The 27718-nt window shown below is 25.3% G+C and overlaps 1 protein-coding gene and 2 long non-coding RNA genes across 9 annotated transcripts; 2 read left to right on the top strand and 1 right to left on the bottom strand.

Moving 5' to 3' along the window:
• Window positions 1–602: 602 nt before the first annotated feature.
• Window positions 603–16590, top strand: LOC141535118 (echinoderm microtubule-associated protein-like 2). Of its 7 annotated transcripts, XM_074254916.1 has the most exons (14): window positions 603–781; window positions 854–943; window positions 3515–3601; window positions 6866–7096; window positions 8774–8936; window positions 9766–9879; window positions 9953–10084; window positions 10229–10297; window positions 11546–11924; window positions 12884–13090; window positions 13253–13490; window positions 14256–14926; window positions 15877–16191; window positions 16309–16590. In XM_074254916.1, the coding sequence occupies exons 3-14, from the start codon at window positions 3535–3537 to the stop codon at window positions 16432–16434; spliced, it is 2712 nt and encodes a 903-aa protein (XP_074111017.1). In that variant the 5' UTR covers window positions 603–781; window positions 854–943; window positions 3515–3534; the 3' UTR covers window positions 16435–16590. The 7 variants fall into 7 exon arrangements, with proteins under 7 accessions (XP_074111017.1, XP_074111018.1, XP_074111016.1 ...); XM_074254917.1 differs by having other exon boundaries at window positions 603–943; window positions 9956–10084; XM_074254915.1 differs by having other exon boundaries at window positions 603–943.
• Window positions 16591–16995: 405 nt separating this feature from the next.
• LOC141535143 (uncharacterized) lies at window positions 16996–27669 on the bottom strand. The gene is made up of 9 exons (XR_012480555.1): window positions 27544–27669; window positions 27040–27119; window positions 23604–23679; window positions 23277–23458; window positions 21972–22366; window positions 20275–20455; window positions 19683–20209; window positions 18735–19601; window positions 16996–17141 (listed from the first exon to the last, which is right to left on the bottom strand). It is a non-coding gene; the product is annotated as an uncharacterized LOC141535143 (long non-coding RNA).
• Window positions 22004–23748, top strand: LOC141535145 (uncharacterized). The gene is made up of 3 exons (XR_012480557.1): window positions 22004–22140; window positions 23299–23551; window positions 23647–23748. It is a non-coding gene; the product is annotated as an uncharacterized LOC141535145 (long non-coding RNA).
• Window positions 27670–27718: the final 49 nt, after the last annotated feature.

Here is a 27718-nt window from a genome sequence, read left to right as displayed (position 1 = left end):
AACTAACCTTAAAAATCAGCTGTTGAAACAAGAAGATCAAACAATTAATCATTAATAATTAATATTAATCAATAATTCGGTGACTAAAAAATTTTTTCCGAGCATTAGAAACTTCAACGACTTTCTACAAAATTACTACTAATTTAAATAAATACTTAAAATTAACATCACTGTAGACCGTACAAGCACTCAATTAACAATTCTAATTAAAAATTGATAATCTACAAATTTCCGATGATTAAAAATAAATACTACAATGAAATACTAGAGCGAACTATAGAAAATAATAATAAACTTCAGAAGCATCAAGTAAGAGTTCCCAGCGCCGTATCAAAAATTCCGACCGCCCCGCCATCTTGTTGACAATATTTCAAAGAAGCCATTTTGAAAATAATAAAAAAAATTTTTCGCGCGCCAAAAAAGTTTGTAAAATTTTCAAAAAATTTATTTTTAATTATTAAAACTAACTAATTATTTTTATTTGCAATTTAATTGAGTAAAAAGTGAATGAAGACGGTCCTGCGGTTTTAACTGTTGCTATTGCCTGCTGGCACAACTCACCAACAACTCACCTGTTGGCCTCGCTTGAGAACAGTTGATCTCTGTCGTTCTCTGAGTTCAAACACAGTCCATATTACATAGATACACAATATCATATATAATATATATATACATTTAAAAGTAAGTAATGTTAGTTAAATAAATACAGAATATTAAATATAATATAAATTAAATACAGTGCGGGTACAATTTAACCGACAAGACTGCTATTAAATTACTAGTAAGTTCAGAGTTTAATTTTGCCTGTAAGAAACTTAATAATTATTCAATAATTGATCATTGGTAATTATAGTTAGTGTCAAAGTTCAAGTAAACATTGAATATTTAAATTGTTTAAAGTAAATGCGGAGAATAATCAAGTAGTCTGTTTGTGACCATAAAGGTAAGCTGCCAAAAATGTCACTGCTAAATTAATATATTAGTATGTAAATATATACGTGATATATGTGGTGAAATTCAGTAAAATAATATTAAATTATTTATTTTTTTAATTGTAGGTTACATTATTTAACAATACTAAAGTTAGCTGATGTTTTTAATTTTTTTAATAATTAAATTAGAAGAAAAAAATATTTTTAAAAAATTGCATGTGTAATTTTTTTAATTTTCTACATGTGAAATTTTTTAAAAATAATTTTTCAATAAAATAAATTATTAAAATTTTTAAATGGCGGCTAACTTAATTTTCATTATTATTTATACATATGAGCGGATGGATGTTTAAATAATAAAAAGTGTGTACTGAAGAAATGAGGAAGAATAAGAATAAGGATGGTACATATATTGTATAGGTAAAGGTTGGTGTTGGGTCACGTTCCCAAGTTCCGTTCCCACGGAATCGCGATAACCGTGACGGCATTGCATGCTTTGCTCTAACTATATTATAACGATATAAAACTTTTTTAATTCCTTAAATATTTTTATCTATTACTGTCGCTAGTGTTATGTTGATAAGCTATCTGTTGAAACTTAAATTGCGCTTTATTGTTTCAGAATTTCGAAGGTAACAACTTTACTAAAAAAATAGCGATACCAAAGTTAGCCGACATTGTTAATTTTTTTTTTTTTTTATTATTATATTAGAACTAAATCATATTTTAATCATAAAGTTAGCCGACCTTTTTTAATTTTTTTTTTAATAATTAAATTAGAAAAAAAAATATTTTAAAAAATTGCATGTGTAATTTTTTTAATTTTCTACATCTGAAATTTAAAAAAAAAAATTTTTTTTAATTATTTTTCAATAAAAAAAACATTATAAAAATTTTTAGATGTCGGCTTACTTAATTTTCATAATAATATTTGTAAAAAATTGCACTTACAAATTTTAAAGTTTTTTAAAAAATTTTTTTTTTAATAAAAAAAATTCTAAAAATTTTTCAGATGTCTAATTTAATTTTTATAAAAAAATAATACTTAAGTTAGCCGACATTGTTAATTTTTGTTTTTTAATTATTAAATTAAGACTAAACAATATTTTTAAAAAATTGCACTTATAGTTTTAAAAATGAATTTTTTTTTATGATTTTTTTAATAAAAAAAATTCTAAAAATTTTTTAAATGTTGGCTAATTTAATTTTTATAAAAAAATAATACTAGTTAGCCGACATTGTTAATTTTTTTAGTTTTTTTTTTTTTTTAATTATTGGATTAGAACTAAATAAGATTTTTAAAAAATTGCACTTATAATTTTTAAAGTTTTTTAAAACTGAATTTCATTAAAAAAAAAATTCTAAAAATTTTTAGATGCCGACTAGCTTAATTTTAATAAAAAATACCGCTTGTAATATTAATTAAATGAATTTATTCATTAATTCATTGAATTCGAATAAAAATAACGGGTGAAATGATAATAATTAATGCTATTTTGTTATTGATACTATAAAAAAAGCAATACCGGTATTCAAGCATTCTCCTGCTAGCGATTTCTACACCTCAACGACATATGTAAATGCATTTCCTACCATTTCTTCACCGTCTTATTGTAGTTTAGTGAACTTCTTATGTATGTGTAACATACACATTCCTGAAGCATGATATGTTAATTTAATAGCCCCGTACCATTAATTTCTACCCATATTTATAAACATACACACACAATTAACAGAAATAATAATAATAATGATTAACTATTATTAATGGAAGAGTATTAATATTGTGATATTAAGTGACAAGTGGATTATTATTTAATATTAAAATTAATTTTAAATTACCACCCAGTAAATTGGCAAGACACTTAACTTTAATCTTTTAAGGACTTGACACAATATGTAAGATGAACGGTGACCGACTATTAACCAATAAGGTAATCCTTATGCTGGGTCAATGTTTACTGGTTTTATATTACACCTTATATTAACCCTGGATACCTAATATCGCTTTGCAGAGACTTTCCTTTACGTGTTTTTAAATTCTTTCACTTTTTAATTGTATTAGATTGGAAATTTAAGTTTTGCTTTTATGAAGATTAATTTAGCAGATATTTAATCATTTTAATAATTTTTTTAATAAATAAATTATGGCAAAAAAAAATTTTACATGTAAAAATTAAAAAAAAATAAAAAATGGTTAACTGACTATTTACTTGTGAACTATTGATATTTTTAAAGATATAAGCTCATCCCGATGTTACACTCATCAAGACCTTTCATTTGAGTACCCACATCAATTTTTCATAAATTTCATATATTTTTATATATATGTATATATGAAAAATATATGAAAATGCATGTGAGTACTCAAATAAAAGTTCTTGATGAGTGTAACATCAGAATGAGCTTATATCTTTAAAAACGTCAATATTTAAGAAAGTACAGTGCAATTTAACAAAATTCATTATTTAATAATGGAAAATTTCATTTATTTATAATTCACAAGTCATAGCAGTCGCGTAGTTACATAGTTTATTCAATTTTATTTATAATTATTATTAATGGTCAATTAATTTTTACAGATGATGAAGATTAAAGAGCCATGAATAAAAATCAATCAAGGATGATGCATGTGAACGGGCACAATCAAAACTCATCTCAGGAAATGGGTAAATTGTTTACTGGTTTCTATTATATTAATTAATTAATTGAGAACAATTTGATCGACGTTACGTGGCCATTGATAGCTTGAATATAATTGTCACTGTGGGTGTAGTTTAATTGATCCGGGGCGATTGTTTCGTCGACAATTGATTTTAGTCATGTCAATATCAAAGTAAGTATATTGTGTATGTATTATATGCAACGCGAAAATTGAAGCTACTTTTAGCTTTATTTACTCTAAAATAGGATGGGAGCGCCAGATATTAATTTTCAAGGCCTGTTGTACGTTGTACAAACAAGTATTTAATTAAATTCAGCTATAATTGGAGGTTCGAGGCTTTGTTGTTATTATTCTGTTATCTTCAGGTTTTTATGGAAAACAGATATAATAATATAATGACTAAACTGTCGGGCGGGATTTTCGTCCGGTGTTTGCTTGCGTATTCAATCGTAAACTCATCCATAAACGCTTAAAAGGGTTCACCGTAACAAGAGACAAGACACGTTGCTGAGGATACCACTCAAGTAGAGAGGTGAAGGCATTTGAGTGTAAATTACTGCCAGACTGTGTAACGCTAAAGATTTTACAAACTATTGAGGAATAACAGACGAGAGGACCCTGCTTGGACGTGAGCAATTAACGCTGCGGTTTTCTGTTAATAATTTGTTACAGCTCATTGAGTTAAATAATTTAGTATACACAATAACTATTACATTTATGAGACATTTTTTTAGAGAGAAAATTTTTTTATGTTTATTTTTTTTTTTTTTTTTGTTAAATAAATATTTTTTTTTTTTTTTTTATTTTTTATTAAAGAAGAAATAATTTTTTTTTAAATTGAAGATAAATTTTATATACATATTTTAATTTATTCAAAAAGAAATTCTTAACTGAAGAATAATTATTCAAATTTTCATTGTTTTTTTTTTTTACTTGTTAGATAAATAGTAAAAAAAATTTTTTTGATTAATTTTTAAAATAGAAATAATGATAATAAATTAATTATCAAAAAAAAATCTTGAATTTAAATTTAATGATTATAATAACTAATAAATTTTAATTATATTAATAATTAAAAACAATTAAAAAAATAAATTGCTTTTATTAATTTAATATAAAGAAAAAAAAATATTCAACTATTCTGTAAAGATAAAAAAATTTTTTATCTCAACAATCAGTCAATATTAAAAAAAATTTTTCTTGACAAAACTACATTTTCTATTGACCTGAATAGAATTAATGCTGTTCAAACAAAAAATATAAAAATAACAAAATCTTTTGAAATTCCGTTTTTATTTTCAGTAAAAAGGAAGTAAAATAAAATAGAATATTTCCATGAAAAATTTTCTTACCAACTAATAAATATTAACAAAAAATCGACAGAATTAAAAGTGATTACCGGTAACATCCGTACACACCTACTAAATCCTTTTAAATCAACTAACTGATGATTTCTTCCTTGTAGCCTTGGAAACTCGTCTGAATTTAGTATTAAAAAACCAATAAATTATAAGTATTGTTTGCTCTTTGACGTTTGATTTATTTAACTCCATAATCGATATTGAGCCTGAACATTCTGGATGAGTTAACAAAGCCCAACTCTGAATACGAGTTACATTATTTGAATAATTGTATCGAACCCTACGGAAATATACAATTATGGCTTCCGCTAAACGCAGACTCAATTGGCAAAATTTTATGAAAAATTACGAAAAAAAATCAGCAATTAAATAATATAAAATTTGAAATTAAAGTTAGCAAGCTTAAGTATTTTTAAATTTTTTTTTTTTATCAAACAAACTATTTTTAATATAATTGCATTTTTTAATTTTTAATATTTTCTGTCAATTTTTTTTTTGTTATAATTTGTTTGTTAAAAAAATTTTTAAATGATTAAATATCTGCTAAATTAATTTTCATGAATATAATTAAAAAAAAAAAAAGCTATAAAAAATAATTTATTATTTTTTTTTAATTATTATTATTATTATTATTATTATTATTGTTATTGTTATTATTGTTATTATTACATAACAAGTGAATTGAGAGATTACTTATCTAGTAAACGATAAAAAGTAAGGAGGTTTTATTTATGTTACGCGTCATCTGAATAATCTCAACTATTATATTATCTGTTGTACAACAAAACTAAACTAAACGCGTTTGGTTGTTATTGATCGTCAGTCTATACCAAACCAGCTGGACTGTTACGCGAGTTCATGTGAGCGGTTCTGACAGTAGCGTTAGAACTGCCACTGAAAATACACATGTGCTGAATGCGCACTCTTACCAGCGCACCCTCGTTTTGTTATTAATTTTATTTATTGTTTACTTTTGTATTATTCATTATTTAGCTTATTACAGTACTAGTGAAATTTATTTACTCCATTATTTATTTTTACAATAAATTATTATTTGTAAATACACATCGGCATAAATAATCACTAAATTTAAGGACGTATCTTCACCGTAAATAACAACTCAAATTATATATAAGTAGATTTCTGATGTATAATGCTTCATGTTATCATAATATATTTAACATGCTAGCAATGTCATTCAAGTAATGTTAAAAGTACTTTTTTTTTTTTTTTTTTATCGGTGAATTATTTTTGTGGAAGAAGCTTATGTTAATTTATTTTACTCCAATTATTGTCAAAGTTATTTTACGGATAAAATTTGTATTTAATTAATATTAATAAGCGCATAAATATTTATTGAGTTTAAAGTAAGGCCGAACACGTGTGCGCGCATTTATTATACATTTTTTTATTATTTTTAATATATTTTATTAGTTTTTTGTTAATATATAAATTAAAAAAATTTTTTCCGATGTTTAGAATTTAAAATTTAAAATTAAAAAAATCTTTTTAAATATTTATTAAAAAAAAAAAAAAAAAAAAAAATGTGATTTATGAAGGAGGTTATCTTAGTTTTAGTTTGTGATTTAAAACGTTTAGTTCACCGAGAGGTCAGTTTAAAATTTTAAAAATGTCTTTAGAAATGATGAATACAATTGACGAAGCTGAGCAGGCTTGGAGTGAGTATTATTTTTATCAGAGAATATTTCAAGAAGTTTTTTATTTTCTGGCTATTGAAAATATTCTTTTTTACATATGTAGAAAGAAAATTAGGAGTCAACATATGTACTGTGTTTATTTTTAGAAAAAGAAAATATTTCATTTCAATTTTTTAATATTGATTTAAAATTAGTTATAAATTTTATCAGTAAAAATTATTATTGAAAATAATAAAAATTAAATTGCAGATGAGATGTTGGAATGCGAGACAGGATCTCTCCTTGGGAGAGTAGCAGACCTCGAGAGACAGTCCTTGGCACAAAGGGACGAGATTGTTTGTCTTCGTGCGACTTTAGCGGACGCACTAAGACGCATTGCGCAGCTGGAAAATCGCGACAAAAGAGATGACGAGAAACACGAAAGGAAGAATGATAGATTGTTGTCATCACCGCTGAGAAATGGTCACATATCTATGAGGAGTAAGTATAATGCCCTTTTTTATACTAACTATAATGACGATAAAGATAGCATTTGATCATTTTTTTATTTCATTTAAAAAATAAATTTTTTCTGAAAATTTATTTATAAAAAATTGCTTTTATAATTTTTTTAAATTTCTACGTCGATTTTTTTTGCCGTAATTTATTTGATGAAGAATTTATTAAATATCTCCTAAATTAATGTAAATTATTTACACAGTCAATTTATTATAATAAGTATTTAGGCTGCGTTCAAAAATTTTATATCTCGAGATACATAATTAAGAAATGACCTTGTATCTTGTGAACTATTGACAATTTTAAAGATATAAGCTCATCCTGACGTTACACTCATCGAGACCTTTCATTTGAGTACCCACATCATTTTTTCATATATTTATATATATTATATATATATGTATATATATATATATATATAAAAATACATGTGGGTACTCAAATGAAAGCTCTTGATAAGTGCAGCATTGGGATGAGCTTATACCTTAAAAAACGTCAATCGTTAAGAAAGTACAGTGCAATTTAACAAATTTCTTATGAACTATTTACATTTTTTAAAATATAAGCTCACTGCGACATTACACTCATCAATACCTTTCATTTAAGTACCCACATGAATTTTTCATATATTTTTCATATATACATATATATAAATATATAAAATATATCAAAAATGCATGTGGGTACTCAAATGAAAGCACTTGATTAGTCTAACATCGAGATGAGCTTATATCTTCAAAAATGTCAATAGTTAAGAAAGTACAGTGCAATTTAACAAAGTCATTTTATTTATGCAAGGTTGCTAGTTTTCATTAATATATAAAATTAAAATTACCAGTCACTTGATAATTTTTTAATTTTATTTAACAATTAAATTTTTTCTAAAAAATTATTTTAGAAAATTGCATTTATAATTTTTTAAAATTTCTACATGTCTATTTTTTTTGGCCGTAATTTATTTGTTAAAAAAATTGTAAAAATGATAAAATATCTTCTTAATTAATTTTCATTAATGATAATCTTCAATTAAATAATAAGAATTGAATATAATATTATATACGAGGACGTATATTACGTATTGTAGAATTATCGTGCCAAGACACGATATCACTTGAATGAATTGGTGGCCAGGTTGCCCCAAATATCCAGCAATGTCTACGTGTACGATGGAATTATAATTACGTGCGTGACTGGTTGATACCCCAGGTGGTATTAAATTTAAGCAACAAATATCGAGCGAGTCATAATCATAAATATCAAGTACATTAACTTTTGCTATTGTATCTTGCTATACGTCTAATAAGAGAACTCTCATTACAATCACCAGTACATACACACATCATCAGGAAACTCTTCAAGGTCAATTTTATTTCGAGGGGAAAGTTCGTGACAGTATTGTACTAAAATAAGTTTATGTTAAGAACGTGCATACGTTTTTTAGTCAGTGTGTGTATTTAAAATTTATATTGTTAAGGCCGCTTCCGTTCTCATCTTCTCGCGGTACTTTCTCTATCCGTTTAAACAAATAATTACTGTTACTGTTACTGTTGTCGGTTTTTATTCGAAATTAAGTCGCTTTGTTGGATGGATCATATGAATAGACAGTTAATAATATACATTATTTATTTGTAGTTAGTATAATTTTTTTTTTTTCTTCAGCAACACAAAATTCGGCTCAGAAGGATGTGGTCAGAAACAGACAGACTAATTCACCGTGCCTAAAAAATTCATCGTCTTCTGGATCAAGTCAGGATGTTAGAGATTCTAATGTTAATTCTAGGAGGCCTGTTAGTTATACTGCACCTTCACAATTACCACAAAGGTTACTATTATTATTATTATTATTATTAATTCTTAAAAAAAAAAAAAATTGATTTTTAAAAATTTACAGCAATAATTATTATCAAGTTATGATAAAATTCAAAATTATAAAATGATAATCAATACCATTTTTATTAAAATATTTATAATATTGAATATTAATATTTTTAATACAAAATAGTAATCTATATTATTGAGAGACTAAGCAAAATTTTGTGGACCGTTTTTTTATGGTTAAATTTGGTATCATTGGAAAAGTCTTGACTTGAATTTGTGCTTTTTCAAGGTTTCATATCATTCTCACCAATAATCAATTTATGATGTTGAGTATTTAGGCTGCATTCGAAAATACTCTATCTTTAGATATATAATTAAGAAATGACCTTGTATCTCGTGAACTATTGACATTTTTTAAGATATAAGCTCATCCCGATGTTACACTCGTCAAGACCTTTCATTTGAATACCCACATCAATTTTTCATATATTTTATATATTTATATATATATAAATATATGAAAAATATATAAAAAATGCATATGGGTACTCAAATGAAAGCTCTTGATGAGTGTAACATCGGGATGAGCTTATATTTGTAAAAATGTTAATATTTAAAAAAAAAATACTGTGCAATTGAATAAAAGTCATTATTTAATAAAGCCAAATTTTATTTATTTATTGTTCACAAGTTACGGCAGTCACATAGTGACTGCAATGTTGCTAGTTATTATTATTAAAATTAAATATTTGAATTCATTTTTATCATAACTAATATTTTTAAAACAAAAATAATGAAGACTATAATAATAAAAAAATTAAAATTTATTTCAGACGTTCAGTACACTATCAATCAACAAATTCATTGCACTCAGATAGTCCTAGTAGCAGTAGTGTTTCTCCTGTGCCATCACCAAGTCCTCGGGCAACTCCACTCCCAACTGCCAGGTATTAATTTCTTCCTAAAAATAAAAACTTATATACAAATATTATAATAAAGATCTAATAAAATTACTTTCAGCAGATCTCCAACAACAAGATTATCAAATGGACCACCTCAAAGCAGTCTGAGGCGGGCAAAACGTTGGTCATCAACTGGAGACTTCATTCACTCGCCTCAGTCGCCAAACAACTCTCAATTAACAAGCTCCAGGTAATTTCCACAATTATAAATCCAAGCGTTCGCTTAATTATTTATTATTTATTTGTTACTTACCGTGTAAATTAAATTCAAGATAGTTATTTTGGGCCCTTATTGCACCGCATGCTTTTCGTTTGCATTGTCATTAATTTATAGATTATCAACATCGACCAAGTCACTGTTCAACCTGTTCAAGCCTCCAGTCCTGAACAACGTCAAGCATGGGTAATTAATTTCATTTGTGTGCTCTCACTATCGAATTCACTTTTATTATTTTTTTTTCTCCTTAATATTTTATTTATTTCTAAACACTTATTTAGTAATTACTCATAATTATATATTTTAATTCACGTGATATAATTATGAGTGTTAACATATGCGCATCGGCGGTGTCGAAGAAAGTTATTTGTTTCCGCTACGATCATGCAATCTTCCTACTTAGACTTTCGCGTGTTTTATTTCTTGTGTATCAGATTCCTGTGATAGTTTATAGCAAAAAATAATAAATAAAAAGTTTGTAATAATATCTTACACACCTTTCAAGGTTCCTCTTAACATTTATGTAACTTTTTAAATTGTTATCATGACTCAATCTAGAATCATTTTATAGTAAAAAAAATATTCCGCCATTGCCTGACGTCATCTGACGCATTCTATCGTACAGTAGTAGGAGACAATTATTTTATTTATCAGTGTCGGCATTACGGCTGGAACTAAAAAGTGTGTTAATACAACTAGTGCATTTAATGTAAACATTTAAAACCTACTAAAAATTTTGTAAATACACTGAAAAAAAAAAAATTCTTTTAAATAATTATCTTTACTCAAGAATTATTTCAATAAATTTTATATGAAAAAAAATTCTTAGAAAAAAAAAATCGATATTTATTTTTTCTACGTCGTTGAATAAATTTATGATTGATTAAACTTTTATAGAGCAAGAATCATTAAAAAAAAAAAAAAAATTCAACGAAGTTGAAAAAAAAATATTGTTGATTTTTATTGAAAACTTTAATTTAAAAAAAAAAAATAAATTTTTTTTCAATGTAATTAGCCTTTAAAAAAAATAATATTAAAGTTAGCCGACGTTTTTGAATTTTTAATTTATTAAATTAGAACTAAAAAAAATTTTTTTTTTAATTTTTTTAAATCAAAAAAATTGAAATTAAAAATTTGAAAAATTATTTTTGATTTTTAATTTATTAAATTAAAACTAAAAAATATTTTTAAAAAAATTGTACTTATAGTATTTTTTTTTTTTTTTTACAAATTAAATTTTTTTTTAATTTTTTTGAATCAAAAAAATTAAAATAAAAAATTTTACATGTAAAAAATTATATTAAAAATTTTTTTTAAGTATTTTTTTACTTCTAATTTAATTGCTAAAAAAAATTATAAAAAATTTTGAACGTCGGTTGATTTTTAAGCCATGTAAAAAAAAAATTAATACAAATATTTATTTTGTAAATTTAGTACCAGAGATATGCAGTATAACGAGTCAGAAGGTACCGTGCGTATGTACTTACGTGGCCGACCAATAGTCCTCCACGTTCCTACGTCCTTCATAGATACCTTCGACTCACATAAAGTGAACACACCGCCTCAGAGCAAATTGAAGCTAGACTGGGTGTATGGATACAGAGGAAAGGATTGCCGTAGCAATTTGCATCTGTTGCCTACCGGAGAAATCGTCTACTTTGTCGCATCAGTCGTCGTCCTCTACAACATGGAAGAGCACTGTCAAAGGCACTACTTGGGACACACTGACGATGTTAAGTGTATCGCCATTCATCCCAATAAATTAGTTATCGCCACAGGTCAAGTTGCTGGACATGACAAGCGCGATGCTATGGTAGGTATTTACTCATTTGAGACATTGATTGGACGCTTCTATGTCAGTTCAATCTTCAAGATTTATCAAAATTGAGTTAGCTGATATTTAAAAATTTTTAGAATTTTTTTTTATTGAAAAAATTTCGGTAATTATTTACAGATATATATTTTTTTTGAAAAGTATTTATAAAAAACGAACAAATAAAAAAAAAAAAGTTGAATATTATAATTTTCTAAAAATTTTACTAATTTTTTTGAAAAATTGTTATAATCACCTTTTTTTTTTAAATTGTTCATTTTTATGGATTTTCCAAAAAAAAAAAAAAAAAAAAAAATATGTCAATAAAATCAAATAGAGTGTTCGTTCAAAAAAATTAAAATTAAAATTAAGCTAGCCGACATCTAAAAATTTTTAGATTTTTTTTATTAAAATTCATTTTTAAAAAATATTATTTAACTCTAATTTAATAATTAAAAAAATTAACATTGTCAGCTAACTTTGGTACTATTTTTATTATGAAAATTAAGTTAGCCGACATCTAAAAAATTTTTAGAATTTTTTTTATTAAAAAAATCATTACAAAAAAATTAAAAAAAAAATCATTTTTAAAAAACTTTAAAAACTACAAGTGCAATTTAAAAAAAATATTTATTAGTTAGAATTTAATAAATTTAAAAAAAATTAAAAACGTCGGCTAACTTTATAATGCTATGGAAATTATATTTTTGCAATAAAATTTCAAACTTTTTTATGCCTTGAGAAATTGTTTTTTTATTGATGGTATAGATTAACATTTAATATTTTGCAACCAAATCAATTTAATCAAACTATCTTCATTTTTCATAGTATCAGATTTCTTGATAAAATTATAAAAATTGCTTTGATATAAAACTAGAAAAATTTATTCTCTAAAGTAAATCTGGTCAGGCGATATTTAAACAAATAATAATAATAATAATAATAATAAAAATTTCCAGCCTCACATAAGAATATGGAATGCCGTGAGCCTGGCAACACTGACTGTAATCGGTATCGGTGAGTTCGACGGATCGATTTGCTGCCTGTCATTCTCTAAAGCAGACGGCGGTAGTTACCTTTGTGCAATAGACGAGACTTCTGATCATAATATTTCAATCTGGGATTGGCAGAAGGGAGAACGTGGTACCAAAGTTACCGAAACCAAGGTATTGTTATTTTATTATAAATTATTATTTTTATTTTATTATTACTTAGAGCTTATACGATTACGGAGGTAGCAATTTTACTGTGAATTGGTCTTAGGTTGAAGACAGCTTGAAAGACTGTCTGATTTTGAATGGCATAATTTATAATAATTGAAATTGCAGTGCTCGGTAGACACGGTTGTGTGCGCAGACTGGCATCCGTTGGAACGCAACCAGATAGTATCATGTGGCAAAGGACACGTATCATTTTGGTCGCTTGACAATGGTGGTATGCTTTATAAACGCATGGGCGTTTTTGAAGCCAGGGAGAAACCAAGATACGTAACATGTCTGGCGTTTAATCAAAATGGTGATGTCCTAACTGGTGATAGCAATGGAAATGTTATTGTCTGGGCAAGAGGTAATTTTTTTTTTTAAACTATATACCAAGAAGTATTATTATTATTACGGCAAATTAATTTTTTAATATTTTTACATGAATCAATATTATTTTTTTACATCTTGTGAACGATTAACGTTTTTAAAGATATAAGCTCACCCCGTTGTTACACTCATCGAGACCTTTCATTTGAATACCCACATCAATTTTTCATATATTTTATATATTTATATATATCATGTATATATATGAAAAATATATCAAAAATTCATATGGGTACTCAAATGAAAGCTCTTGATGAGTGTAACATCGGGATGAGCTTATATCTTTAAAAACATCAACAGTTGAGAAAGTACAGTGCTCCATCTCTAGATACAGCATTAAGAAATGACCCTGTATTTTGTTAACTATTGAGATTTTTAAAGATATAAGCTAATCCCGATGTTACATTCATCGAGACCTTTAATTTGAGTACCCACATCAATTTTTCATAGATTTTATATATTTATATATTTCATATATATGTATATATGAAAAATATATCAAAAATGCATGTGGGTACTCAAATGAAAGCTCTTGATGAGTGTAACATCAGAATGAGCTTTTATCTTTAAAAACGTCAATAGTTAAAAAATTACAGTGCAATTTAATAAAATTTATAATTTAATAAAGTAAGATTTTATTTATTTATATTTCACAAGTCACAGCAGTCACATAGTGACTGCAAGGTGGTTGTTATTTATTGTTATTAATAAAAATTATTTTTATTTTTTTTTTTTTTTTAAGGAACCAATACGATTGCAAATTTGGTAAAAAATTTGCACGAAGGATCAATATTCTCAATCTGTGTATTAAAAAGTGGTAACATTGTTACCGGAGGAGGAAAAGACGGTCGTATTCTATACTTGGACAACTCCCTGCAGCAAACTGGGGAGGGAGCTCAAATAGAAGACCATTTCGGAGGAATAAGAACTCTGTCAGAAGGCAGAGGGTCGCAATTGCTAATAGGAACCACGAGAAATTGCATTTTGGTCGGAGACACTGAGATTGGATTCTGTCCAGCAATGCTGGGTCACACAGAAGAAGTTTGGGGTCTGGCTGCCCACCCCACGCTACCTCAGTTCGCAACTGCTGGTCACGACAGACTTCTCCAGATGTGGGACAGCTTGAGTCACTCCGTTGTGTGGAGCAAAGACATTGGCGAGCAAGCTCAGAGCATTTGTTTCTCACCTGATGGCAGTGTCATGGTAGTCGGATGTGTATCGGGAAAATGGCTCGTGATTGATAGCGAGTCGAGGGAATTTTATACTCATCATAATGATGGAACTGAAGCCCTTCAAGTCGCTAAATATTCACCCGACGGTATGCTGCTGGCTATCGGGTCAAGAGATAATTGCATTTATATTTATCAAATTAATGAGACTGCTAAGAAGTATAGCAGAGTTGGTAGATGTATGGTGAGTATTTAAAAAAATTTTTTTTACTTTTTAAAATATTTTTATAATAATCAAATTATGAAAAAAAAATTTTTGCATTTAGAAATTTGGTAAATATTTATAATTATTTAATATATATAAATTATAATATAGTAAAAAAATTATGTTAGTGCGTCAAAAATTTTTTTCATTAAAAAGTTTGTATGAAATATTTTTTTTTAATTTTTATAAAAAATTGGTAATTATTTACAAGTGAGGTCAACCATTTTAATTTTTATTTTTTTTAACAAAATTTTTATTTGATTCTTATTCATATTTTTTTTTTTTTTTTTTTTTTTTAATTTTGAAATGTACATAAAAAAATGAACAATTAAAAAAAAAGTTGATTATCACAATTTTAACAAATTTTACCAATTTAAAAAAAAAAATTGTAAATTTTTTCGAAAATTGTGATATTCAATTTTTTTTTTAATTGTTCATTTTTTTATGTACTTTTCAAAAAAAAAAAAAAATCATCAAAAAAAGATTAAATTTAAAAAAATTAAAAAATGCAGTAAATAATTACCAGAAATTTATAAAAATTATAAGTGTGAATTAAAAAAAAAAATTTTTTTATCACAATTGATTTTTTATAAAAATTCTAAAAATTTTTAAATCTTTGCTAATAAACGGAAAGAACAAGATGACACTAGATATCATCCCAGATTATACTGGGTAAAAAAAAATTTCAGATGATAATGAGTATAATCCAGATTACAATGAGTATAATCCAGATATCACTGAGTATAATTTGGATTATACTAGCTATTATCTGAAAAAATTTTTCACGACAGATATCATTGAATATAATCTGGGATGATATCCAGTGTCATCGTTTTCTTTCCGTGTAAAAGTATCATAACTTTTTTTTCATTAAAAAATAATCAAATTTGTAAATAATATAAAAATATTAACTAAAAAAATTTTTTTAGGGGCATTCGAGTTTCATAACTCATTTAGATTGGTCAGTAGACAGCCAATATCTCCGAAGTAACAGCGGAGATTACGAATTACTCTACTGGAATCCCGGAGTATGCAGACAAATTCCGCAATCATCAAACTTAAGAGATGTCGAATGGGCTTCGCATACCTGTGTCATTTCATTTGAAACGATTGGAGTATGGCCAGAAGGTGCGGATGGTACGGATGTTAACAATTGTACTCGTAGCGGAGAAGGAAAATTACTAGCAACTGGAGATGACTTTGGTAAAGTCAGACTGTTCTCATACCCTGCATGCCAACCAAAGGTAATATAGAATTCATATTTCCTCCGACTACCAGTACCTTAACTCAAGCTACTAAAAACTATAAATGTATTTATTTTATAGTTTTTATTAAAATAATAATAATAATTTATTTTACAGTCACTTTCATACACGTACGGCGGACACTCAAGTCATGTAACAAATGTTACATTCCTTCACGATGACACACGTTTAGTATCAATAGGTGGGAACGACACGAGCGTTCTCCAGTGGATTGTGAATTAATCAGCCGATACATAATCACACAAGTCAAAAATATTTTTAATCAACACACCTAATGCACAATCAAAATAAACAGAGTCAGGAATGTTTCGAAAGTTTATTTTATATTGTATATATTATTATACATAAAATATAAAATAAAAATACTATTATATGATACCGTCCAAGTAATGTCAATTTTAAAGATTTGAGCGTGCAATTCAGACTTGTGTCCAGTTATTTGTTTTTTGTTATTTAAAACAAAAATAATATTCAAATAATTATTTGTTAAATATGAGAATAATTATTTAAAAAAGAAATCTATTTTTCTGGATAAAAATAATAAAAAAAAAAAATATAACTAAATTATTTTCAAGATTTAAATATTGTACAATAAATATTCCACTAATGCAATAATATCTTTTTTAAATACACGCTCTACCAAAGTTTTTTTAAAATAATCGGTGTCAATATCCGATTGCACATTAAGCAGGAAACTACGAATAGAAAGAAGTTTTCATGCTAGTTTTTTATTAATTTTTTTTAAGGTAAAAAAAATTAATATTAATTATCGAAACTATCTAGTTATTTTATAGATATATATTTATGAGTATTTTTCTGTAGTTAACAACAATATAACTTAACAAATAGCGAATATATCAGTTGATACACATCATAGGTTGTTATCCGACTTAGCAGTTGGTGTGCAGTGTGGAAGCCACAATTTTTATCTGCAATCAATAGCACAGAAAAATAATTTTTTCATATGTGTATCTTCTTTTTTATATTTGTATGAACCTCAATTTCAGGAAAAAAAAAAAAAAGTAAAAATTTACATTTTTTAGAGAGCTGTTGAAGTAAGTCGTGATTTTTTATCATTTTTTCATATATTGTTTATTTAAAAAAAAAATAGCTTAAATGAAAATATCGCTTAAAATTGAGATTCATATTTAGAGATTTACAAATTTTACTCATTAATATTTAATAGTTGCTATGGTAACCATTTTCATAATAACCGTTGCTATAGTAACCGTTTCCATAAATAAATTTTCCATGGTAACCTTTTTCATAGTAATCGTTGCTATGGTAACAGTTTCTACAGATAAAGTTGCTATGGTAACCGTTTCCATAGTAACGGTTGCTATGGTAACCGTTTTGATAAATAAAGTTCCCGTGGTAACCGTTGCTATGGCAACCGTTGCCAACAGGGTCACCATAGCAACGAAAAGCGACAACAATGAAAACGTCACATCAATTTTTTACTAAAAAATTAATTTTTCATTCATTAAAAAAAATAAATAAAAAAATTATCATGAAAACCTCTTTCTACACGTATTTCCACCCTTAATAATGTCAAATTAAAAATATTTATATTTATAAGTGTACAGTTAATTTTTTTTTTAAGTCTGGCAATATTATTATTATTATAATTATTATTATTATGATAATTAAATTAATAAAAACAATACTATTATTTATATTTAATTAATGATAAAAAAAAAATACTTTAGCGATAAATGTAAAAATATTTCTTACTATAATTATTTGTGTTGATACTTTGGTAATTGCATTAATGCGAGTTGTGAAAAGTAAATCAATGAGTAAACATAAAATAAGTATACCTCGTATTGAATTGATTATTTATACCTATCATACAATTGCGACACACAAGATGTATTTATATGTTTAATATTACATAAAGGAATTTAAAATGTTATTCGTGTGTGCATAATTAACACCGCCGGTTGTTAATAAGTATATATATATATTTAATTTGTTTAATTTATTTGCCCGGGTACCTACATACATATAAATATATGTACTATGATTACCTCCCAAGTACTTTATATTACTCACGCGCTTAAAGAGTTTAACTGTGATGTGTTAGAGCATGTATACTGTGTAATGTATATATTGTGTATGTTATATGGTATGGAATCAAGCCACAGACTTACGGGTACGGAAGTAGGACAACACTTTCCCTCGTCTTTCATTCGCGCTTGGTAAACCCATTGTTACCTCGCCTTCATGACTCTTATTGCTTATACAATTAACTCTTGTAAACACTTATCAATAAGTGTCACCCATCAGACAGAATTATATTACTTTTACTAGCTAACAATAATCATTGATGAAATCTGGATGATTAGCATAAGTAAAAGTGAATTTAAAAATCTAACTTTTACGGAGAAATGTCAAAAAAAAAAATAAAAATAATATTGTCATCCGATGACTAAGGGAATAGAGTGTGTGTTATGAAGAATATAATATGAAGAAGAAAAATAAAAGATAGTATCATATAGAGGAACCACTTGGCTACTTACATACCACTCCAAATCAAGGACCAGACCAACCAGACCGACCGGTTTTCTTTCTTCCTTCTTGCTCACCCCTAAACAGGATGCACTAAATTTTTTTTTTAGCTTCTCCCTCCTACGTCGCCTTTTTTACTCCGTATTTTATACAGGTGTCCTCTCTTCGGCTCCAAACCATCCGAATCTCAACCGAGTTTGCGTTATCTAAAAAATAATATTTATTACAAGTTATAACGTCATATCCACCCCGCAATTTGGCATAACAGGTTTATCCCCTCCCCCTTCCGAAGATTAATAAGATTTTAGAAATTTTTATTGACATAATAATGCGTTATAATGTTCTTAATAGTATATTAAACCATTAATACATTATTACATACTAGCAACCTTGCAGTCACTTTGTAAACTATAAATAAATAAAATTTTACTTTATTAAATAATAAATTTTGTTAAATATAAGCTCATTCTGATGATACACCCACTCATCAAGAGTTTTCATTTGAGTACCCACATGCATTTTGATATATTTTTCATATATTTAAATATATATATATAATATATATAAATATATAAAATGTATGAAAAATTGATGTGGGTACTCAAATGAAAGCTCTTGATGAGTGTAATGTCGAGATGAGCTTATATCTTTAAAAATGTCAATAGTAAACAAGATACAAGGTCGTTTCCAAATTAATCTGTAGAATACTTAAATATAACAGTGGTCAGAGCTGACACCACTTGCGAGAGCCGCTAGCGTGGCGCCATCTAGATTCAACCCCAAAAACTCCAGAATATTGTATCAATATCAAAGCAGGTGATGGATTTTTTACGTTATCTTATTTATATTGAGTAACTTGATATTTGATATGATATAAGCTGAAAATAAAAAAAATAAGAAATGAGGTAAGGATGAAAAGGAATATTTTTAGTGACCAGAAGCCAGTCATAAGCCCTTACATCCTTGTAATTTACAATGGCGATCGAGACATCGCACGTCTTGGAGTGAAGACGATGCGACATGATGATGTGTACTTATGACCATAGAATACTCAAAGAGCTGCATATTCACGTGCATTGTTGCACGACACTCTCCCTTGACATGGCTTGACGCAAGAATGCCTCAACGTGTGATACTTGCTAACGAATTGTCTGCACTTTTTTTTACTTTTTTAGTAATTTGAATATCTGTACATACATTATCTTCTCCGATTCCATTGTCCGCACAAATATACACTACTCGATGAGTAGTGAGTTCTGTTGCTTACTTATACAATATTCAGTGTACAATACAACACATATATCAGCTCATATTATCATAGATATATATATGTATATATATATTTTATATTTTGAAATTTATATATTGATAAGGAAACTACTTTCAATTATCACACAACTTCCTTCCGGTTATGATTATTCACTGCTTATTCAATTGTATCAATAATTAACGGCGATTCTAATCAGTTGTTGTGAAAGTAATACATCTAAAAAAAAATTCATAATTATAGTCGCTTTTATTATAATTATTATTTTCACTTTTATTATTTACCCAGTAAAAAAATTTTTTTGATTTAAATTATTTATATATTCTTCTTGAAGATTTTTTGGAGTAAAATATTTTTTTTTACCATGTAAAAAATTATATATTAAATTTTTTTTTCATTATCATGGTATATTAAGCTTGCTTTGTATTTTTTTATAATAATAATAATTGGCTTATATCTTCAAACCTGAAACAAAAAACATTTTTATTATTACTTGATAAATTAATTAATAATTATAATTAATTTTTTGTATAAATTACATTAAAAAAATAATAATAATAATAATAATAAAATATTTAATTATTACTATTATTATTATTATTATTATTATTAAATTAATTTTAGTATAAAATGTAATTTTTGGTACATTTTTCAAAATTTTAATGATAGAAAATTTTGTATACATTTCTTCTTTAGCAAGAAGAATATAATTATTATAAAATTAAATAATTTCTGATATTTCTTCTTTTACATTACAATTTAGTAAAATAATTCTTCATTAATTATTTAATAAATCATACATATAAACAATAATAATAATAATAATAAAATAGAAAATGAAAATAACTATAAGAAGAAATACATGATGAATTGTTAGGGAGTTTTGTTTATCATTTTTTATGTTTGTTAAGAGCTTGAAGTAATGAATAGTAAGAGTGAGACTATCACGAAATATAAGAAAAATATGAGAATGAGAGTAAAAAAAACATAAAGAAAAAAAAACATTAAGAGACTGAACCACTGAAAAGGAAAAAGAAACTGGGAGGTGCAGTGTAAGTGGTCTGGTGTATCGTATAATGCCGTTTTGCTGTGTATACATGAAACTGAGTGAGAAATGAAGCTCGCACAACGTTATAACTAAAAAGAGAAAAGATTAAAAATAAAAAACTGTCCATAAGTATATCTATATATCTATATATCTATATATATCTATATATATATATATATATATATATATATATATATATATATATATATATATATATATATATATATATATATATATATATATATATATATATATATATATATATATATATATATATATATATATATATATATATATATATATATATATATATATATATATATATATATATATATATATATATATATATATATATATATATATATATATATATATATATATATATATATATATATATATATATATATATATATATATATATATATATATATATATATATATATATATATATATATATATATATATATATATATATATATATATATATATATATATATATATATATATATATATATATATATATATATATATATATATATATATATATATATATATATATATATATATATATATATATATATATATATATATATATATATATATATATATAAGTACTACAGTTGAGACAGAAACAGGTTCTGTTATTCCTGTGGCGGTTTGGAAGATGCTGAAAGAGAGAGACTTGCCAGCACGGAAGAAAGACAAGTAAAAAATAAAAGCATAGTAACGTAAAAAAACGTTGGAAAAAAAACCCCCATGGCAAATTACTTCACTCTTCAGACTTGAGGTCTCTTATTCGCAGACCCATCACTTATTTTTATTATTAACTACAAAATCTTTAGCGATCTCATACTCTGATCATCTGATCATTTATATTATATTGTATTTATAAATTATAATTTATAAAAATTAAAAAAAAAAAAAATTACCCACACTTGCTTGATGGTCTTTAAGTGTTTTTTCAGAGAATATTCTGCGTCTAGCTAGTGCGGGTGCTCATAAAGATGTTGGGAATCATTAAACGCATATAACTTGTAAGCATTACATATGCGTAACGTGACGCACAATACTACTGTACGAGTAAAAACGTACGTAGTATTATGTATGTATTATCATTATTGTTATTATTATTTTCATCATTATTAGTTGCCGTTGTAATGTCTTTCGTTTTATTTAGTCCCTTATATATCTTCGCGGTTAAATTTTTATCACCATTTCTTCAGAGCTTTGTTCAAAGTTTTTAACAACGGCATCACGTTTTCAAAACTTCCTTTTACTTTGCCTCTGCTTGGATCTTTTGCTGAATATCTAATACCTTTTTTTTTTGTCTATAAAATAAAAATTAAAAAAAAACAATATGTACATATCCTCATACATAAATTATCCTGGAGATTTTTTTTTTTTTACTTTATCTTGAAACATTTTAATTATTAATAATATTTTTATTTATTCAAGAAAATTAATTGTTATTATTAATAATAAAAATTTTCTACATGAAAAATCTAAAATTTTTTAAGCTATTTAATTTTTTTTATCTTAGTAAAAAAAAATGCTTAACTTAAAAAATTTTCAAGAAGACTATATTTGTTTTTACCAAAAAAATTTTCTTGACTAGGTAAGTAATTATAAAGACAAAAATGAATAAATAATAATAATAATGTAATTTTAAAATTAATAATAATAATAATTATTATTATTATTATTACTAATATAATTTAAATTATCCTGTTCGTGTATATATAATATACTATGTATTTGTATTTGTATAAATTACTTGAATAATATTCTGAATGAAGATGATGAGTCGGACTGTACATCAGTAAATTTGTATCAATTGCTCGTACAGCTGCAGCTTCAATTTATTGTGGGATTAGAAACAATGAGTGAGGTCAACTAGTGATGGTTCCTATACCTTCTTGTCAGAAAATAAATGCAGACCGTCGTATATTATTACTCTCATCATCATCATCTTCATTATTATTATTATTATTATTATTATTATTATTATTATTGTTAAATCAATTTTTAATATGAAATGTAATTTTTGGTAGATTTTTCAAAGTTTCAATCGTGAAAAATTTTTTATACATTTCTTCTTTAGCAATAAGAATATAATTATAATAAAATTAAATAATTTCTGATATTTCTTCTTTTACATTAAAATTTACTCAAAAATACTTCATTCATTATTTAATTAATCATACATATAAATAATAATAATAATAATAAAATACTTACATTTATATTTATTCTGTTACAGATAACACAACATAACCTCATCCCGTCTCATCATTTCATTGCTGTTTGTTATTCTCTGGACTACAGTAAGACCGCTTATGACGTCAATATCCGAAATTACCAGATGTTGATCACGCTCCCACCATCTTCTCGTGGTTCTTTGTGCATTAATCAATTCATTGCTACTCGACAATAAAAAATACATTTAAATAAAATTAAGCGACACAAGTTTGATTTTTGTGATAACATAAAATCAAATACCAATCAATTTATGGGTATATAATTTTTTAATCAAATTATTTTACATTTTAATTATATAATACTCACTCATATTTATGCCTTTCCTATTTTCTCTATTTTTATTATAAAGAAATCGAGATAGACATCAGTTCCAAGTTCTAACCTAAAAATATAAAAAATTATCAGAGTCATAATCTCAACAAATTGTTGGTGTTAAAAAAAGCGATAAAATGATATTATACAGCATATATACTTACAGATTAATGTAAAAATAATAATAATAATAATGATAGAATATATATAGCGGGTATCCTTGAGAAAAATAATAAATTCATAATGTAATCACGTATTTAGTATAAGAAGTTGAATGGCCAAGTAAGTATCAAGATTATTATTATCATTATTGTTATTAATTAATTTATTTATTTATTAATTTTTTAATTAAGAAGACAATTGTCAAAGTATTTTTATAAAACATTGAATTGATATAATTGAAGGTTTTAATTTAGTGTACAATTATAAGTCTACTCCAATTAATTTAAACGATAACCCGAAATGGTAATCGGAGATAAATTCGACCTAACTCGTGTGATAAATGAGCGTATCAATAAAAAAATAACTTCAAAGTGAGTGAAATAAAAAAAAATTTACAATAATGAAGAAATAAATAAATAAATAAAATATTATCATATATTTATAAATTTATACTTATGTTTGTAATACAAAAAAAAAAAAAATACAATTTCTTCTGAGCTCACTTTGTTCGCGCAGATCTCTCGCTCCCTCTTGTATCAAAGATACTCTCCATTCCAAGAAGTGTACAGTCATTGGAAAAAGTACACGCTAAATTGCGTTACTTTAAATCAACCAGACTTAAACTTATACTCATACATATATATATTATTCACACTCATACATACTCATACCTATAAATAATAAATATAAAAATTACAATCATTATAAGACATTATCCACTTTATAACTTTATTTATTAATTGATAAAATTATTTTTATGGATTTTTATAAATAAATTTGGCTGGGGTACAAAAAATATATGTAAAATTTTAATGCGTTTCTTTTATTATTATTATTATTATTATTATTATTATTATTATTATTATTATTATTATTATTATTATTAATATTAATATTAAATTAATTTGTAATATAAAATGCAATTTTTGGTACTTTTTTTAAAGTTTTAAACATGGAAAATTTTTTAAACATTTCTTCTTTAGTAAGAAGAATATATAATTGTAAATATAAATATAATTGTAAAAAAATTAAATAATTTCTGATATTTCTTCTTTTATATTACAATTTAATAAAATAATTCTTCATTAATTATTTAATTAATCACGCATATATAAATAATAATAACAATAACAACAACAACAACAACAATAATAATAATAATAATATTGACAAGTTTGAAATTATTATTATTATTATTATTATTTATATATTGTGCACGTGCGAACAGTTTATGTTTTCTTCTTGTGAAGCTATATCTTTAAGGAAATTTACCTTTACCTTAAGTTTCTTTTTATAAAATCATTTTTTAACCATGAAGAAATAAAATAAGGTAAACGGAAGCTGCGTTAATAAAAATATATATATAAATATATATACATATATATTATATATATATATATATATATATATATAGAAGATTATAAACACGCACTGTACGGCCATGAACGCATGCGGCGCGATACGGAACCTCTCCTTTGTCCGTCAACTGCTGATGCTTATGAGGATATATATATATATATATATACATATTCTTCATTTATATATGTGTATATATATTATTTGCGTGCGCGCGTGAAGAGTTAAGTATGAGAACGACGTAGGTATTATATATATATATATACATATGTGTTTGTCTATATGCGAATATATGTATATATAAATAGGTGGGGCAAGCACGTATAGTACATAAGCCTATACAAAACCTACTCCTTTGTTCGCATGCGATATATCTTTCGTTTCTTCCATAAAGCATTACACCCTCATGTATCACAAAATTATAAATCAGAAATAGACTTAATATATCTAGTTTTTTTATTTGTAGATATCTTATCTTTTAACAGTTGCTCGTTTTTTGGTGATCTTGACACTAAATTTTGATAAAAATATAGATTACAAAAAAAATTTTTTTAATTGACTTGTTTTTTTAGATTTTAATTGTTTATTTATTTTGAGGAAGATTTTGATGGAAAATTTCATGAAATTTAAATTAAAAATTTTTGTTATAATTTTGGAGTAGTTAAAAAAATTGTTTTTAATGATCCAATTATTAACAGCAATTTTTTTTATCAGTCTCAATAGACATAAGTTGGGGAATTTTTTAATTTATTTAAAAATTAATATTCAAAACTGCCCTAAAAATTTTATAAAAAATTAACTATCACAAAAAAATCTATAAAACAATGAAAAGATCTTTCTAAAGCTCATTTTAAAACGAATGTATCGTTATTTAAATAAATATTTTCATTTATTTCTTCAATTTCAAAATTAGAATTTTTTATTGAAATTTAATCTAAAAATTTACTGTTAATATTTATTACAAAAATTAGAGATTAAAAATTATGGAAAAAATAATTTTTTACATAAAAAAATTTAAGATGAACTTTAAATTTAAAGAAAAAATAAATTAAGAAATAGTTTGACATTAAACTTAATTTAAATAGGTAAAATTTTTATTGAAAATTCTAAATTTTCTTTTTCGTTTTATAAACTTCAGTATAAATTACCAAAAATTTAAACTTCAACTCCAAAATTTACCTTTAAAAACTAAGTTGTAAATAACAACATTTCCGGTTTTAAAATTTAACGATTTGAATTCCATCAGCAGGATGAATATTTAACAAAATCTCGAGATTTATGAATAAAATGTTTATATTTATATTCGGATATACCGGGTAGGCATTATTGTACCTATATATATATACATGCATATAGAAGGAGAGTTTGGTCGTAAAGTGGACAAACAGGTATACGGAAAATGAAGCAGAGCATGTTACCTCAATGTCACAATGTATCCTGGAAAAAACTAAATGAATTGTATTTGTGCAAGAGCGTATAAGAAAAGGTCGGAATAATGAATTTGAAAAAAGCTATTGTCAAGATAAAGTTTAAAAAAGCTCACGGATCCATGTCCGCCATAATTTTCTTTTTTTGATGTTAAAATAGTAATTTGTGTTGTGCTAGGTTTAAGTTTAAATCTAGCAGAAACCCTACTGCGCTAAGACCGTTTCGACATCACAAAAAGATCTTGGCTTCACGAATAGTAGTATAAGTATAAGTATAAGGCATTGGCAATTTTGTTCCCTTGAGATTTTATGACCTGCTACACCGGCAGGGTCTTTTTAGATTTCTAGTAGGGCCCGACATAAATACGAAACTCCTACTCTTTTAAAAAAAAATATATATATATAGTACCCAAGTATACTCTCCTCTTCAAACGGTCTTATCTAAACTAAAACTAAGATGAATGTCAAATGTACTTTTTTGTTACCTCTTAAAACTTCTTCACATCCGTGTTATCTTGGGCTCCAAATCACCAGAGAAGACCGACTAAAACTTCATTTAAAAAACCTAAAAGAAAAAATATATTAACTATTTTGAATTTTACAACTAAATTAATTATAAAAAAAATTCTATGTCTAAAATTACCAGAGCAAGTTTTTTAAAAATATTTTTTTTTACAATAATACTGAAATCAGCTGATACTTTACAACTCTTCAGATTTTTATAAAAATTAAATTATTGTAAGAAAAATTTCAAGTGCAAATTTTCAAAAATATTTTCTTAATTAATTTATCATGAAAATTTCATTAATTGTAAGATGTCAGCTGATTTTTTTCAAAAAAGAAATTACAAAAAAAATACTAAATATTATTATTGTAATTTTTTATAAAATTGTTTCTCAGTAGTAATCTATTTGTTGTAAAAATAAAAAAAATGACAGATGTCAGCTAACTTCAGTATCATAAAAATAATATATAGTTTTGTAATTTACAATTCATAGATCTCCTCACTTCAGACTGATTAATTTTTGCCCGAAGAATTATTATATTGAATGATGAATAGTTACTTGTCAAAGTTTGTGTATTTTTTAAGACCTCCCAAGGGGTAGGATGAGTGTTTTACTTTTCTGAAAATAGTCAAAAAAAATAAACTCAACAGATGATGCA

This window comes from Cotesia typhae, unplaced genomic scaffold (assembly GCF_013202065.1).
Source record: "Cotesia typhae breed Kobodo isofemale line unplaced genomic scaffold, CoteBio_Ctyphae scaffold_13, whole genome shotgun sequence".
Classification (NCBI taxonomy): domain Eukaryota; kingdom Metazoa; phylum Arthropoda; class Insecta; order Hymenoptera; family Braconidae; genus Cotesia; species Cotesia typhae.
This window is presented reverse-complemented; position numbering and strand designations above follow the sequence as displayed.